Source organism: Emydura macquarii, unplaced genomic scaffold (genome assembly GCF_026122565.2).
Source record: "Emydura macquarii macquarii isolate MOO-44397 ecotype Brisbane River unplaced genomic scaffold, CSIRO-AGI_Emac_v2 contig_1390, whole genome shotgun sequence".
Lineage (NCBI taxonomy): Eukaryota > Metazoa > Chordata > Testudines > Chelidae > Emydura > Emydura macquarii.
Genome location: NW_027131527.1, coordinates 21,863,509 through 21,881,130, shown reverse-complemented (window position 1 = coordinate 21,881,130; position 17,622 = coordinate 21,863,509). Strand labels below are relative to the sequence as shown.

Below are 17,622 nucleotides of genomic sequence, written 5' to 3'. Positions count from 1 at the left end.
CCCCCAAACTAACTCTCAGGCAGTTAGTTACTTCTGGCACCACTCAGACACCACACAGCATCCCCAGGCAATACCTTCCCTTACCAAAAGTCCACCTACCACCCAGCCCCTATGCTGCCAGCTACCCTTGCTTCATCCCACCACCTTCCAGCTGCCTCAGACATTTCCCCGTTCAGCTTTTCCCTACTAGCCTATGGGTGAAAAGTTATGTACCTCACCACAAATCCTGTGAGCTGTCCACTCCTCCAGATAGATGCCTGTCTTTAACGTGAAAAACAGATCCAGTACTGAAGTCCGTACTAATGTCTGACCCAAGCAAAACGCTTAGCTACTGGCTTGAGTAAAGAATTCAAGACTGGACCCATCTCACTTTTGTGGAATTTTTTAGATTGGTAGGGGTGTGAACATATTTTTACCTCGCTTCTTTTTAACCTATTTCTAGACTTCTTTTGTGATTAAATATGAAGTTACTAAATAATAGTCAGTAATAGCTGGCACTTTAAATCTTCAAACAGTCTACAAATAATTAAGCTAAGTGAATATAGATGAAAAATTTCCTTTGTTTAATTGGTTGCAGTATCTTATGGTTTACAACTTAAAACATTTTGTGAATGTGAGTACTGAAAGGTTCCCAAGTGATCTATTTTAATTATTCACTTATTTTTGTTGGCTGACCTTTGTATCTAGGGTGATTTACCTTTGATGGATCTGGTTTCCTACTTTTTTACTGATGGAGCATATTTCACTTATGAGGCTTAAATGAAGTTGAAAATGTACCAGTGTAGCTATGAATGGATTTCATTAGCTATTTAGTGGCTTTAGAAAATCACAGCGTGAGCCTATAACCAAGGTGTAGGCTTTTGTAGGTTGTCCCATGTGCTTTTATATTCAAAATTAATTATAAATCATAATGTTTTGCGTGGTTTTGATGAAAGAATATTAATTGGGATAATTTACACGCTGCTTGCATATTTGTGGTTTGTGTGTGTGTGTGTGTGTGTGTGTGTGTGTGTGTATATATATATATATATGTGTGTGTGTGTGTGTGTATATATATATATATATATATATATATATGTATATATATTTAAGATTTCTATACTCAACCAGATTTTGAGGTTCTCATATGCAGGTATGCAGATGGGGAGGGCCTGGGAAGTCCTGCTCTCTGCATGTCTGCAGAGGTGGTAGCTAACATCCTGGTGCTTGTACTCCATAAACACTAGATGGAGGAATGCATACTACACTTTTTTTTAAGGATTTAGCAGTTGCTGCCTCAGTATGCTCCCCTAGTATCATTGAAGACATTCTACCCCCCTCTGTGCTCATCAGATTTAATGCCCTTGGACTGCTGCAGCTTGTGGAATGCCCTTCTATGTGCACTTTCCCATGTGTCTGTGTCTTCAAAAGCTATATGTAATGCCCATGCCCCTGCGTGCGTTAGCAGCAGCGGGGATTGAACCTGGAGACTATGGATCTTAATGCATGAGTCTCCACTGCTTGAGCTAAAAAACCTTGCTCTCTTCAGTAGAGATGCTGCAGGCTCATCAATCTTGAAGTCTGGCCACCATCAGAGGGGGACAGAGCACTGCACTGAGTGGGCATGGATTAACTACATTATCACCCTAACCACAGAAACAGTTTACCATTGAAAATGCCATAGGCTTGCAGAATGTTTCAAAATACTATTTATTTTGTTAGCTTCTTATTTACACTGGAGCATAGGTGGGATGTTAACTTCAAAGTTTTTACATACTGAACGGTGTAAATTACTGTTTACTAATAAGTTTTATGGTCTTGAGTGAATGCTGTAAAATCAAATTGCATACCAATGTTAGGTTTTCCTGACTTAAATAAATGAGTTGCTTTGAAAGAATGTGAATTACTGAAGTAATAAATAATACAGTATTCTCAGTGACCATTCATAGCATTTTCTCTTTATTTCTGGTTTAGCAGCATTACAGGGAAGATATTTATGAATATGGTACCATAAGTTACATTTTGCTAGGGTTGACTGGAATAATCTTATGCAGACAGAGGTGAATCAGTAGTCTGAGGAGTACTGATAGATGAAAGAAATCCTCCAAAAATTAATACAGAAGGATATTAGTAACACATGTATACATTTGCTCTTTAAAACATCATACTGATATTGGAAAAGATCTAAAGCAGTATAGAACAGGAGTTTGAAGAACATAAACAAGATACCTATAAAAAGCAAAACTAAATGGATAGTTTTTATCCATACTTTGAAATTTTATTTTAAACACACGGCGCTAAATAAAATAATGGGCCAAATCATGCCTTCCACATTAAAAGCTATAGGACAGCCAAAATGTAAGTAGAAAAGTCTATTGACTTGAATCTGAGGAATTTCAGTTGCGTCATCCCTTAAAATGGGAGTTTGGCAGCCCATGAAGGTGGGACTGTGCATCCCCATGCAATGGCTTCTTGCCTGTGCCTGGCCAGAAGCAGCACCAGTGGTGGGGGGTTGGATTTGAAGGCACAGGGTAGTAATCCATAGATATTAATGCAGAAAGGTTCAGTGGAAACTCCTGTGGGCATTTTCCCTGAGTGTGATGTGGGAAAAGTTTCAAAGAATTGTTTCCATGTTTGTTTATTTTTTAAGGAAGGTGGGGCAGGGTAGATAAAAATCAGTGACTTTAAAAATAAATCTGATTTTTCTGTTTAAATTGGAGTTTTTTAATTTTAAATTAAATACAGGTTTATTTTTAAAAAAAAAAATCTTTAAAATTAAATTTGAATATATGACTTGTGTTAAGGCCTAAATGTACCATTTATTAAAATTTAAATTAATTAAAAAAATACATGTTTGTTGCCAGGTTTTAAAGAACTCAAATCACTGAACTGGTGGAAATCATTGGCTAGACAACTGAGTTAGTTGAAGTGCTTAACCACCTTTTGATAGCAGTAACCTCTATTGCACATGCAGAGAGAATATTTTCTTAATTTCAGTTTATTCAATTAACTCAATTAAATAACTGGTTCATTCGGAGTTAAGAAAAAGATTGAGAGTTGAAAAAAAATGTAAGTTCTTCTCTATGGCTGATGTAAATGTAGAGCAGCCACTATAATTTTACATTCCGATGGTTAAGCAGTTAATAGCATCTGGAATAGCAGAATGTATTGCTGTGATGCCTTTTTTGTATTTGTGAATTGGGCATTGAGTTATGTTCTATTGTCTGTCTGTTCTGGATGACCATGGTTGCACACTGGATTTGCAGCAAATATCTGCATCTGACATGGTTTGTGCAGAAGTGGTTTAAAGTTGTCCATGAGCTTTGTGGGAGATTTGAAGCCAGGGATATTCTGCGTCAGATCTTTTACAAGGTATTTATTTGTAACTTCTTGTGAACTCCATTCGGCTTTCTAAGCTTCCTCAGGGTTGAAGTTGCATTGTTGAAGGTTAAATTCGTGGGTCCAAAAGGGCCTACTTGACTTCAGGTGGTGTTAAGGTCCCGGTGGATGGGAGGATGTTTGTTTTCCACAGTCCTCTGGAATTCCCAAAGGGTTGTGGCATCACAGTGAATGGATGGGAGAGCAGTGTGCGACAGCATCAGCACGCAAGGTGTTGGGGTTGACTTGAGCATGGCATTGCAATTTTCAGTTGGACATCAACAAGTCAAGTATGACTATTTCTAGTCCATACCGGTGCACAGTACTTGGCTACGGAGTACACAAGAGCCATCGCTGATGTCCATAATGCTGATGCTCCCCAGCTTGGGTTTTCCAGTTTCTGGACCAGGTTGACTCTTGTCTTCAACTTGGCAGCTATCTTCTTCAGATGGTTGTGGAAGGTTAGCATGCAATCTAGCTTCACTCCGAGATATGTTGGAGTGGGGTCATGTTGCACAGTGTTGCTGCAGAATGTCACTTTCAGGATGCGCTGAGTGTTCCTGTTAAGATGGAATGCAGTGACTGTTGTTTCATGAGGATTTGGTTTGAGCATCCATTTCCGGAAATATATAGGTCCCCATTCAGGGTGGACTCACGGTCGCTGAAGGTGGCTGCTTGCATTGCCAAGGCAAGATCATCCACACATGCAAATTTGCATGACTTCATTGGAGGCATGTCACCCATGAAAACATTGAAAAAGCCTTGTCAGTCCATTGTTGAGGAATTGGGGTGAACTGACTTTGTTACACGAGTGGACATGTAGCTAGCTAGCTACCGTTTGGTCAACATCATCCATAGCAGACCTATTATTTTGTGGCAGGAGATGTTTTTCTCTTTTAATCTATGAATAAAAACTAGGTGCAAGAGGATGGGATCTACTAATACTAAAATCTGGAAGGACATAGTGAATCAAACTGATTGTTCCTGGTCACCAACTACAAGTCTTCCTTTGTTTAATAAATCAGTTAGTTTTAAAAGCAAAAACTGTTTTTATAAACTTTATTTTTGTTCTTATGTATCTAGCACATTTAAGGTTGATTAATTTAATGTAAAAATTAAGATGCTCATTGTGCATTTTAAATTGAATTTTAATTTCCATCCAAATGCAGTTTAATACAAGTAAAAAATTCATAATCTAGCAAATGCATAATTCACCATTTTCTAAGATAAATGTAAAAATTAAGAATCTGAATAAACGTAACAAACTATTATACACATCTATTTAAGCGATATACACTATAGTGTATCCTCCTACTTAGCAAAAAGAAGTACCAAATTTAGTGTAAAGGCCTATATTTAGTTGCAAATCTGCATGTTTTAACGGTTACCAACAATGAGATTCAACCTTTCTTTTGGAAAATAAGTAAAAAAAAAAAACAGTTAAAACAAGATTGTTATTTAAATCAAGATTTCCTCCTTGCTGAATTAAATCATTATCGAAATATGTGATTTAAATCAATCCACCTTGAGGGCAGGGGCATGGTTTGTGCGTGAGAGAGAGATGTAATGTTGTTATTGAGGTATCTCTCCCTCTAGCATTGAAGTAGCATTTGGGCATTGAAGTGTGCTTTTTCTGATCCATTCATTCTGTTGATTGGCTAAAATTGAAGTGATCTAGCCCCAAGTAACTCATTTAATTTAAAATATTTTATTTGGGGGAAGATTCTTTAATGGCAGTTAATGGCAAGCTAACTGCAGATGGCAATTTTAAAAATAATTAGTTTTATTAGGGTTAGTTTGATAAGAAACAGCAGTTCATTTTAGAATGCTAATTTTTTTTAAGAAGGGCTTCTAACAAGCAAGCACTCTTTTTCTTACTAAGTGTCAGGGCTTCTACTCTGCTGTTTTGGACACTGTAGATCATAATCTCTTTTTTGATGCCTTATCCTTTCTGGACTGGCACCTCTTGGTTTAGCTTCTACCTCTCTGGCCATTCCTTAATGTCTCTTTTGGTTGGTCATCATCCTCTGTCCCACTTGCCGTAGGAATCCCATAGGAATCCATCATTGGGCCCCTTTATTTCCTATATGTCATTTATTTAGGTAAGTGGTGCCATAGGAGGGCCACATAAACCTAAGAACAGCTTTGTGCTTAAAACAAATTTAAAGTCATCTGTATTGATTTATATTTTAAGCTCAGCTTGTTTTGTGTGTATTTAGGTAGGTTCTTTCTATGTACAGTATTTATTTACACACTTGTGTAAACTCAAATAATGTAAACATGACGACAAAATGCTAATGAATTGGTCATTAGTATATTGCGTTCAAGCAGGCCACAGGCCTTATGAAATGCTCTGGTGGGCTGTAGGTTGGGCACACCTGCGTTAGGTAATTTAATCTGCTCCATATGGCTTTAGTTAATATCTCTTTGCTGATGACTCTTAATTCTGTTGGTTCCTGAGTTTTCTTCATCCATTCAATTCCACATCTCAGCCTGTCATTCTGACATCTCCTGGTGGATCTGAGTTCAAATTTAGTATTGTCAAAAGTTAACTCCTTTTTTTCCTCCCAAATCCTCCTCATTCTTTCTCATTGTTGACAAAGACCATCAACCTCCTTGTAACTCAGACTTGTTGTTAATTATTTGTTTGACTGTAGTACATAGGAGTCTGACTTATGGATTTAAAGGAGGCTAATGTTAGTTTTGTGGATATTTATGTGGCACTCCATCCAAATATGAGGGGCAGCAGGGGAGTAAGAAGCTTGTTTGAAAATGTAATAAATTGGTGATAGAGTCCAGCTTCATGGGATGATCAGAGGTGAGAGTTCACATTTCAGTGGTGAATGAGAGATGATAGGTAAGATGAAAATTGGTGGGAGGGGTTTAAAGTGAAGACCCATAGCTTATGTTTGTGATAGAAAAGGGGGATGTAAAGAAAGTGGTGGTGTGGTCAAAGAGACTTGCTAGGAAAATGATCTTTATAGTAACATTCTGAATCAATATGATTGTGAAAGTTTGCATTTATTAAGCCCAGAGAAAAGGATTTTACAGTAGTAGATACGTGAGATTGAGAATTTTAGCTGTGTGGATGGAATAGAAAGGCCATATTTTAGAGATGTTTTGTGGAAGCAAGGTGGTTTGGATTGATTCAGAACATAGAGCATGTGCTTGTCTAGCTAAGCATGGGAGGGCTGTATGTTGTATGATATGTTGCACCCACAAAAAGGGAGTGTTTAACTCATGCTAGAGATCCTTACTTGTTTACTCATGGCGTTACCTGAGCTAGATAAAAATATTTATTGTTTAACATAGTACTTGTTCTAGACATTTAACTCTTGCCTCCCTCCTGGAGAAAGAGTTGGGACTTGGGCAGAGGCAGGTGGCTGGGGACCTGGGATCTCCTCCCCCAGCTCAGGGAACTCCCCACCTCACACATTTTCTTTCAGTCCCTATTGCTAAAACTCTTATCCAGACTCTCATAATTTCCCATAATTCTCTGGCTTTTCCTCCTTCGTACCAAGTTCAGTCCTCTGTCCTTGCTCCACTGCCCTGCACAACTGTCTTTTTTTTTTTTTTTTTTTTTTTTTTTTTTTTTTTTTTTTTTTTTAACTTTTCTTTCCATCTCCTCTGCTGCACCAGTGGTATCAGCCTTAGCACAAGACACTTGACTAGAAGAAATCCATTAACTGAAAGTGGCAAGGTTTAAGGACAGTTAGAGATAGTCATATAATCTTTGGTCATGCCTTAGAGATTTTTTAATCATCATTTTGACCACTTTACTTGTGTGTGGTAACTTTTTCCTCTATTATGTCTGTCTCTTTAAATCATAAGCTGTTAGGTGAAAATACTATGTTTTCTTTCGTTGCACAGCTCCTAGCATGTTGTAGATGTTACTGAAAGCAAATAATAAAAATAGTCACACTAGACTTCAATTTTGATCATGAAAAAGCAGTTGCTTTTCAAAGGACATTAAAAATTTATTTCTGAAAATATTTGTACTTTAGTGATAAGTAACCCCTAAAATAACTCTGAAAGAGATTATATAAAAACAAGTATTTTTTCACTTTGTTCATATTATATGTTCAATTTCACTGTTTCTCCCCATGTAGTCAGTTTTCCCTGTTTATATGTTTTCATACAATAGTGGAGAGAAACATATAAAAAAAAGGAAGAGAGAAAGAAAATGTGACTGCAAAACCACAAATATTGACTAAGGGAGTCTAAGGGGGTGTCTACACAGCAAAAAGACCTGTGGCATTTAGTTTCAGAGCATGGATCCAACTGACTTGGGCTCATGCTGAAACCTGAGCCAGACATCTACACCACTATTTTTTTAGCCCCATAGCGTGAGCCCTGAAAGCCCAAGTCAGTTGACCCAGGATCTGAGACTTGCTGCTGCTCGTTGTGTAGACATTCCCTAAGACAGATATAGTTCCTGAAACTCTCTTCAATTTAATTTTTTTAAATTCATTAGATCTAAGTTTACAACTTCTTAACATTCTGTGAACAGCTTTTACATACTAACCATTTCTTGTTATAATTGTAACTATGCATTTTATAACAGAATTTGTTTAACACATTGTCTTTTTCTTGCAGGAAACTAACAAATTGGCTGTTATATGCTCAGCTACATCTTTGTGATGGATTATATGTTCAAATATGCTCCTTTTTCTACCAACTGTAGCAACAAACAGTACCCTACATATGAGGGAAGTGCTGACAGTGGGAAGAAATTGTCAACTGGCTATATCACACTAAGAAACTGCTTTAAGAAAATCTGTAGTTCATGTCAGTAATCCACAGCTGGTAAAGCTTTGTAGTTAGTAATACATATGCTTTTTTAAAAAAATAAGAAAGAATTCAACATGTTTTTACACAGTGTGTCTGCACTGATAATTTAGCACTGATTTTTTTAAAACTGAAATCATGGTATGATTATCAGTGAGGAAATACAGAAAACTATCTAAAGACTGTGTCAAAATGACCTCTGAGGAAATGGCAGCTTCTCTACTTGTGTCAGTGGCACAGGGTAAAGTGATATCTGCTCAGTCAGCTGGAGATGAAAATAGTGAAAATGCTTTAGACACCAGTGTTATAAAAAGCCATATTGCTAATCAAGGAAGGCAGACTACACATACTTTGTCGTACTTACACAGACTGGAAGAAGAACATCTTCAGGGCTCACTGCCCAAAATTTTCTCTTTGGCAAATGAAGAAGAAATGACTGATAACAGGAGTAATGAAAACTTCTGGGAAAAAAATGCATGCATCCCTGGTTCAGTGGAGTTTCTTAACATTAATTGTAACATTATAAAGAAAAAATGTAAGAGCAGTGTTTCACATAGCCAGTTACATAAATCATGTGATTCTTTAGCAGAAGAACACACATGCCTGGAAACTGGAATTTCTACTTCACTGGAAAGAACCATGTTTGCTGAAATTCAGTTGAAGATGGATGGACCTTCAGTAGAGATGAAGTCATCAAGAAACCAGTCAGCAGTAAATAAAAGTGGCACAGATGATGCTGATAATTTGGCAGTGTTTCACTTTCACTGTGCTAGTGAAAGAAATATATCAAAAGCTTTGTGCACTTTACACAACCGCTTCATTTTGGGTGACTGTTTACAGCATGTAAATGTTGGTAATGATCACACCAGCGATTCAACAGCCTGCACTTGTAAATTAATGGAATTGACAAATAATTGTGACAATAGAAATGGACAACTGTTGTGTGATAACTGTGACACATTAAAGGATAAGTATTTATGTTTGGAAGGAGCAGCACGAAAGGTTAGAGTGGCATGCTCGTGTCACAGCTTCTATGGTGGTAATTTTACTGAAAGAATGCCGTCAAAGCCCTTTCTGAGCCATTTTGAAGATTGCAGTGATAACTGTGAAGAAGGGATGGAGGAGGAACTTTTTAGAAACAAAAAGGAACGTTCCACTTTGCTAATCAGACGTTTTTGTAAAAATGATAAGGAGGTTAAAAAATCAGTTTATACTGGAACAAGGGCAATTGTTAGGACTTTACCTTCAGGGCATATAGGAGCTGTTGCTTGGAATTATGTTGAGCAAAGGAGAAACAAGAGGGACTTAAAGCATTGTAGGATTATAGCAGAACATCTAACAACAATTCAAGCCTTAAATCAGGAATTAAATTCAGATCTTGTGAAATCCATATGGCATGAGGTAAGCTTTTCAATCTTTTTTCCCCCTTGCAAGTATGTACTGAACTGATCATCTTTTGATTTAACAACATTATTACACTGTTTGTTGGTGAAGTTCTTGAAGAGGGTATCAGAAACTACATGATGTAAATAACATGTATTACAACCACAAACACTATACGCAAAGACAAGCTTTTACTCTGAGTAACATTTAAGATGCATTTTATGACATGTCCATTGGTACCAAATAGTAATATAATAAAGTATTCCATTCTCTTATGTTGAACACTCCTTTTTGGAAGAGTTTGTCTTATCTTAAAAACTCATTTTGTCTAAAAACTGGCACAAGAGTTTCTAATCCAGGGTGGAATAAAAAATAAATCTTTTATCCATTTTTCTGGACTCTCTAAAAAGAAGCAGTGACATTCTTAATGTTTCAAAATTAGATATTTTTATACAATTTTCAGACTAATATATTAATACTATAATTTTGCATGGTATGGATTGATTTAGAATGATTGTAGTATAGTGGGGGGAAAAGAGGCTGCATTAATAGGTATTTTTTAAAATATCTAAATATTTCACCTGAATTATGTTTGAACATAGTTATTTATATGCACAGAAACCCTCTTTATAATTTACATTATAACATAAGTTACATACTATGTATTGATATGGTACGGTTATCTTAACCTATGTTCTATTGACTAAATATATTCATATTCTAAGCTTCCATCCACAATTATGAACTCATAAAAATGTTCTTGTGGCACTTCCTAAACAATATTTCATTAATTGTAAAGTACATGCTGTTCAGAGTTCTGCAGTTCTACAGCTTTAGAACTGGAAGCAGAAACCACTCTTGGCAATAGAATTTATATAAAGCACTTTTTCATAGTACTGCTAACAAAATAGCATTTTAGAATGGAAGATTACAGTGCTTTTCTTTGGCATAAAGATCAGCCAGCATCTAATGTCAGCATTGTTGGGTATTTGACTTCTCTTTGCCAACCATATGCTGCCATGACATTTAAAATAATTTTATATAACCTTATTACAACTGACTTTTAAATTAACTCTAATTTGATTAATCATGGCATTACTCTTCAGTTGTCTTGACATCTGTTGTTTTCATGCCACTAATCTGTGTAAATGATTTAGTATTTTGTGACTGGGCAATTATCTCAAGTATGTAAATACTGATATCAAATCCATTCTCCATTTTTGAAGTACTTCCTGATTATATAGTTTGACTAGTCAGCTGTCATTTTAACATTCACTTTGGACACCTGTGATTTGGGCAGAATCTCAGAAAACTATATGACCGAAGAACAAGAAGTGTATCCAGATTGTGGAATGCAGAAACAAGTTATATGTGCAGTAGTGGCAGAATCACTACTAAAAGGATATAGTTGCTATTGCCAGATCACTGTATCAAGACTGAATAAAGGCTATGTGCCTGCCTATTATTTAAAGAGAGTGTTTTAATCCTATCTTTGTTTTTTTAACTCTGTCCATATCCAGAAAAATTGGAAGAAGTTTTCAAAGGCACCTAGCTGCCATTTGTGACTTTTTGAAAATCTCCTCCAGTAATTCTCCTATAATAATCCATATTATATTTTCGTATTTCTGCTTGTTCATTATTCAGTCCTATTTTCCTGGTATAATTTTCATGTTCTATATATTTTCATTTTAATTTTTCTAAATTGTTTGAAATGTTGAAGAAAAAATAAATTTGAAATACTTTTATCTGAACTTCTGATTTTTTTACATATATCATTTGAGAGAGGGTGAGCACTCTTTTGGTCCTTGATTTAAGCACTTAAATCCTGTGGAGTACTCACTTGCTTAATGCTTTGCTGAATTGGGTGGGGTGTGGAGCAGGCTGTTCCTGCTCACTACTGTGTAGAGAAATTTTCCTCAATTTCCTGAAGAAGGTATTTTGATTTAAAAAGGAAAACCAGAAATAAAATTAAATACCTCAGTTTTTTACCTTGTTTGTCTGACCTACATTTTGATGAATCTCCAAAGTTGTTGATTTTACAGTTGAGTTCAGCAATATTCCTGTTATGCTTGTAGCCTCTTTGTTAATGAATTCTCCTATTCCTGTGTTCATGAAGATCACTAAAAAGCAAATAAGATAAGAACAAAAATCAAGAAAGTGTATAAGTAGAACTTTCTACACATGCTACTGCTTCTTTTATGCTTAGTTAAAAAGATCACTTTAATATGGAAAAACAGTATCTACATTTTAGCTCAAGATGCGGGAGATGAAAAAAATCAAATGGTATCTCTCAAGGCTTTGATTATTAATCCAGTACCTGAATGCTTTGGTCAGTGAAATCAGAACAATTAAAATAAAACAGATGCTCAGATCTCCCTTGCTAATGTTTCTCATAGTTTTGGAAAAATATATTTGTTTTGGGGTGTTTCTTTTGGGAAGGAGAAATTTTGAGATAAAAACAAAAGCCAAAATTAATTCCTGATATTAGTGAGTACAGCTCCTGGACTTCCTGGGAGTTAAATCTACTTGCACAAAGTCTGAATTTACCCAAAGTCCAGTCTAACCTGAATAGAATAGAACAGATTTGGAGTAGTGGGTATGGAACCATGAGAGAACAATTTGTGACAGAGGATTCCCCAGAGCTTGGAAACTTGCAGAAGCTTCTCTGTAGGAGTTTCATGGGGTTGCTCTTAGCAGTTGCGGCCAAAACTAACTAATTTAGCCCTGGTCTACACTTATCTAGCAATTTGATGGCAGTTGACGGGAGTTATGCAAGCTATGCAAAATAGCTTGCGTAACTCCCATCAACTACTCTGCTTCCCTTCTGCGTGGCATCTTCATTGCACTGTGCTGATGGAAACTGTGTTCCCATCGACGCAGCACTATGCCACTTGAGGGGGTGGTTTTACTGCGTCGACTTCTGGATCGATTGAGCAGGTCTTCACTGACCACTTGATCCAGATAGGCTGATCTGACAGCGGTGACTTTGCCACTGTCAGTGTAGACATACCCTTACACTTAGAATCTCCTGTTCCTGGTGGCATATGAGGCAAACAATTTTTTCCACTGCTGGCTGTCTGGATCAGGATGTTTGACTCCATCATAAGTTGTCTCCATGATGGCAGACTCCTTTTCAATCATCTTAATAGATCATTCTGTGTCCTCAATGCCTTATTTTCCCGCTAGGTGGAATCCAATCGAAAATGTACCTTTTGCTTCTGCCATAGGGTAGTCTGATTACATGACCAGACCACCGTAGATATCTCTGTATAATTATTGAGTCCACAGTTGTCTGATCCATGCGGCACAATACTTCCACATTGGTTAAATGATCTCCCTGGTTAATTCCCAAGATTCTTCTTAATGCTAGTGGAATGCTTTGAGCTTCCTCTTGTATGCGTCCACCATCTGCCACATTTCCAAGGCATACAGCAATGCTGGGAGGACAATCTCATTTAGTGTGTAGATGAATCTTTGCTACATTAGTTAGTTGGCCTTTAGCAGATACTATACATCCAAGATAGAGGAAGTTACCAACTCTTTTCTACTCTTCAATTACATATGTGCCTGTGTTGACAGTATTCTCTCCTGTCTCCGTAGTCTTGGTCTTCTGTGTACTGACACAAAGTCCCACTTCAGTTGCTTCTGCATTTATGCTCATTAAGAGTCTTTTTTCATCACATCCAAGTTGATATCCAGTATGACAATTTCTGCAAAATATCAGTCCCACAGCTTATTTCTTGCCCAAACAATACCATTGTCCTTAGCAACAGCGATTGCTCTACTCATCACAAAGTCTGTGACAGTGCAGAAGAAAAGTGGGGATAATTATGCCCATAGCAATCTTAAACCATTTCCTATCTATGCTCTCTGTCCTGATGCAACATGCAGACTAGCTATACAATTTTACTGAATTAACATCTTTGCTGGAATTCCATAGTGTCTCAGGATCTTCAGAAGGCTTCTATGGACATTATTAAACACTTCCATAAAATCAAGGAAGTTAAAAACTATCTTCTGCGGGTATTCTAGGCCTTTCTCAATGTTTTGTCAGGTGAAAATCAGGTCTGTAACTGCTATTGTTTGACAAGATTATCCATCAGTGTCTTTAACTTTTTCAAATCTATTTCTAAGTTGGCGCTTTAAATGCTCCTTCACTTCAGATTTACTAACTTTCTAGTATCATGGATGCCCTCTGCCTTGCATGGTGTTACCTTCTTTAGTTTTATTTTTATTGTCCCAATAACAAGATGGTGGTCACTTCCAATATCAGCCCTCGTAGACATCTTGGTGTCACAGTGATCTTCTCCAGCTTCTACTACTAATGGTACACACTCAAACTGTTTCTGGGTGAAGCCATCATTTGATCTCCATATCAATTTGTCTTTCCTTGTATGGAAATAATTTACCCACAAGGCAAGGATTGCATGGATCACAGAATTTAACAAAATGTTTTCCACTGTCATTCTACCCTGGCATGCCAGTCTGCACATGGTGTTCATATTCAGTATTATCATCACCAGTCTGTGCTTTTAAATCTCCCAATAAGGATAACAATGTCATATTTATTGGTCTTGCTAAGGATATGCTGCAGTCTTTCATGGAAACAGTCTTTGACCTGTTCGTTACGATCATTTGTTGGTGCGTAATACTGAAGAGCTGTGACTTTTTTTGCATGGTTCATCACGAAGCAAGTAGTCAATATTCTTGAGTTTACAGGTTCCCATTCCTTCAATATTTTAGGTTCCTTGCTGAATAATAAGCCTAAGGATTCTCAGTGTTTGTCATCCTTTCTTCCAGAACATAAGCCATTCATGTCTTCCAATGATTTGCCTTGTTCAATCCACCTGATCTCATTCAGTCCAAGTGTACTCAGGCAAGTATTTTTACTTCTCTAACTTGTCAGCTGACCAGTGCTCCAAAGTGATCTAACATTCCAACATCCAATTCTTGTGTTAACCTTAGCTATGAAGATACTCTGTTTTAGATTAAGAAATTCCTTGCAGCTTTGATTCTCCATCATGATAGTGTTGGCTGGTTGGACAGTACTGTCTTGTCTTATGTCCAGCAGACTGTGGTTCCCCACATTTGATTGTATTTGCAAATGTGACAGACTCATCTTGTCTCGGGATTGAGTCCATAACAACAAAGCATTTTTGCATGGACAGGTTGTTAGCCTGACTCACAACCCCTTACCAGAAGGACTGATGGAATGCCTTTAGTCTGGCTTCTACCCTTTGACCTGTCTGGCCTGGGTGACTGTACCAGAAGTTTTGCTAGAAGCAGCATTAACATCTTCTGGAAACTATACTGTGCAGCTGTGGAAGGACTCTGCCATTGGCAGCAGAATTCCTGCTCTGCTTGGTATCCAAAGCCCCTCTTAAGGGGAATATTGAAGGAAAACACCACAACAATTATCACATGGAGTTCCTCTACCTCTGCTGTGTGTGCCTTTATAGGAGGGTACAATTTTGCCCCAATTTGGTATTTTATAACTCTTTAAAAATGCCACAATAATTCTCAAATTAGTAATTTATTCCATAAATCAATATATTCCTTAGAGAGAATAATTTTAATTTTTTTTATTCTGAAGTTTCTATCTACTCGATTTCTTAAATATCTGAAATTCCTTGTAGTTAAGGGAAGAGTGATATTACCTATTTAAAAATCAGAGTTCAGTCTTCTCTACTGAAACGTCTCACCTGCTGGAGGTTAGTATTTTTTTCATTAAAACATTTGTAAAATTACCTCACTGTCTGTATCATACAGTGTTGTTCTGTGGTAAGATTCACTATTGTGATGTCATTAGTCATAAATAGTGAGGGTACATAAATGTTTGTATTTGTGTATGACTTGGTAGATGGGCCACATTCCAATGAAGGAATGAGTCTGAACCTCATATTTACATAACTTGACAGCCACTCACTAGATTTGTATATCTTTTCACTTTTTTCTTTTGAACAAAGAGTAGCTGAGATCAGATTGTCACTTGCGCAATTAAGGAATGGATGTATTTAAGTTTCTTCTTGAAGGTGTTTCTACCTTCCGTTATTAGAGTGTACACGCATGTTTTTCCCTGACCTTTCCACCACTGCCACAATCAATACACATAACGCAAGATGTTCAACATTTTGGATGTGCAGATTTAATTTTAATTTTCTGTCATATTTACAAACTCAACCAAATTATCAGCAGTACCTAAAATTGTTTTATAAAAGTAGTTGAAATAGAGACAGAATAGTAAAAAATAAAATGCTCAGTAAATTTGCCAGAATAGTTAATTGCAAAGTGAGTAGCCTTTTTCCCTTAGGACTGAAGACTAGGCACAACAGTGGCCTAAATCTGCAGGTCTCACTGCATTTCCCAAATGTGTCACCTTCCACATGATGGTTTCTGGTATTTTCTTTATTATATTCTGAAATTGACCTATTGTGTATAGTATTCATTAAACATTCCTAGTATTTTTGTTATAAAAATATAGTAAAAATTGCTTGTAAATGAAATGTTCTATAATATTGCTATGTTAATTTTTTATTATATTGTCTTAGTAGATGTTTTCATATACCTGCAAATGAACTGTGTACATAAGCCAAGTGTTAGTACAGGTATTGAGTTTAAAACATTTAGTTTAAAATCAGTCTCAGAGGGAAACAGTAGCCAGTAAATGAATGCGGTGATTTTGTTTTTCTACTCTTCTCCCCCCCCGCCCCCTTCCCATGGTTCACTCTGAGTATGCATGTTTTGTCAGAACAGTTTAGCAAACATTAGTTCTGTCTTCTCAATAAGAAAATCAGAGCACTTACCCACACCAGAGAGATTCACTTGTTACAGTAGTATAGCTGTATCACTCGGCATAATGATATCTGTGTCTAAGTGGAACATGTGAATACCATAGATAGGTATCTCTTTGCATGATGTTTTCAGTGTTGGTTTGGAAAAGGCACTGGATTGTTGTCTTGCTAATACTTTTCTGTTTGCTTGGACTACTGAAGTGTTAATGAGGGACGTAAGAAGCTGGAGTTTGTCTCAGATGTATAGATAATACAGAAATTAATAGCCTCATTGTGTAGTATATGGCTGCTCTTTGTATATATTCCATATACAGGTCTGCTTGTCCAATACGTACCTACATATTAATAGGAGATATCAGTGTTCAGTCACCACATACATTTAGTTCTCCCTTTTTACTTTGTGTATAATCTCTATAGTGATGAATAAAATAGAAAGAGGCCCCACTCAGTCATAGTCTTCCTATCATGGCATCTTTGATATGAGATGTCAAGTGGGTTACAGCCCACGAAAGCCTATGCCTGCAGAAATTAAATTTGTTAGTCTTTAAAGTGCTACACGACTCTCGTTGTTTTTTCAGAGAGAACCTAATTAGTTATGCTGTGCACCTGGGAGTGATGAACTGATTGTCTCCTAGCCAGAGAAGGAAGATCTAGGCTGTATAAGGAGCAGAAAGAGTTCCCTTGGGAAGGAAAGATGCAGGAGAGAGAAGGTAGGAAGAGGAGTTCCTCTTCTGGGGAATGGCCTGGAGGATAGGCCAGTATTTGGGAATGGCTGCTTCTGAGCTCCTGCTTTCTAGTTAAAGGGTTAGCTTCTCTGGTGAGGCTCTAGCGTGGAGAGGAATCCCAAGCTAGGATCTTTAAGGGCCAGAGAATGAGAGCTTTCTGCCCCTCATGTTTTTCTAATTTAAATGGTACTTGGAGTCTCAGCAGGGAAAAGCCTGATGTTGTGGGGAGGAGCTGCAGTTGAGCCTAGGAGGGGCAAAGAACCTTTTGTCTAGAGTCAAGCCCAGAGGGGTAAAGAACTGTGTTTTGTTTAGAATTGGGCCCAGAATGGGTGAAGGACCTTCTTTTTTTGTTTAGAGCCAAACCCGGCTGTGTGTCTTGGCCAGAGGTCTAAGCCACAGAGGACTCAATAGGGCAATCTGGAAAAGGGACCATCTGGAATTGACCATTGCAGCCCTTAGAAGCACAAGAGGCAAAGCCCCCTGCAACAACGCATCCAGGCAGGAGGGGGCAGCCCTAGAGGTAAGGACATGCATTTACAAGCACCGAAAATAAATGTTGTTTGCATGGCTATTACAAT

The 17,622-nt window shown here is 37.2% G+C and overlaps 1 protein-coding gene across 1 annotated transcript in view; it reads left to right on the top strand.

Moving 5' to 3' along the window:
* The window catches only part of PLCE1 (phospholipase C epsilon 1), a 285,725-nt gene that overhangs the window by 26,835 nt on the left and 241,268 nt on the right, over positions 1–17,622 (top strand). Inside the window, exon 2 of the mRNA XM_067552848.1 lies at positions 7,954–9,546. Within this exon, the coding sequence (XP_067408949.1) occupies positions 8,338–9,546 (1,209 nt within the window). The 5' untranslated portion in view covers positions 7,954–8,337. The remainder of the gene's footprint in view (positions 1–7,953; positions 9,547–17,622) is intronic.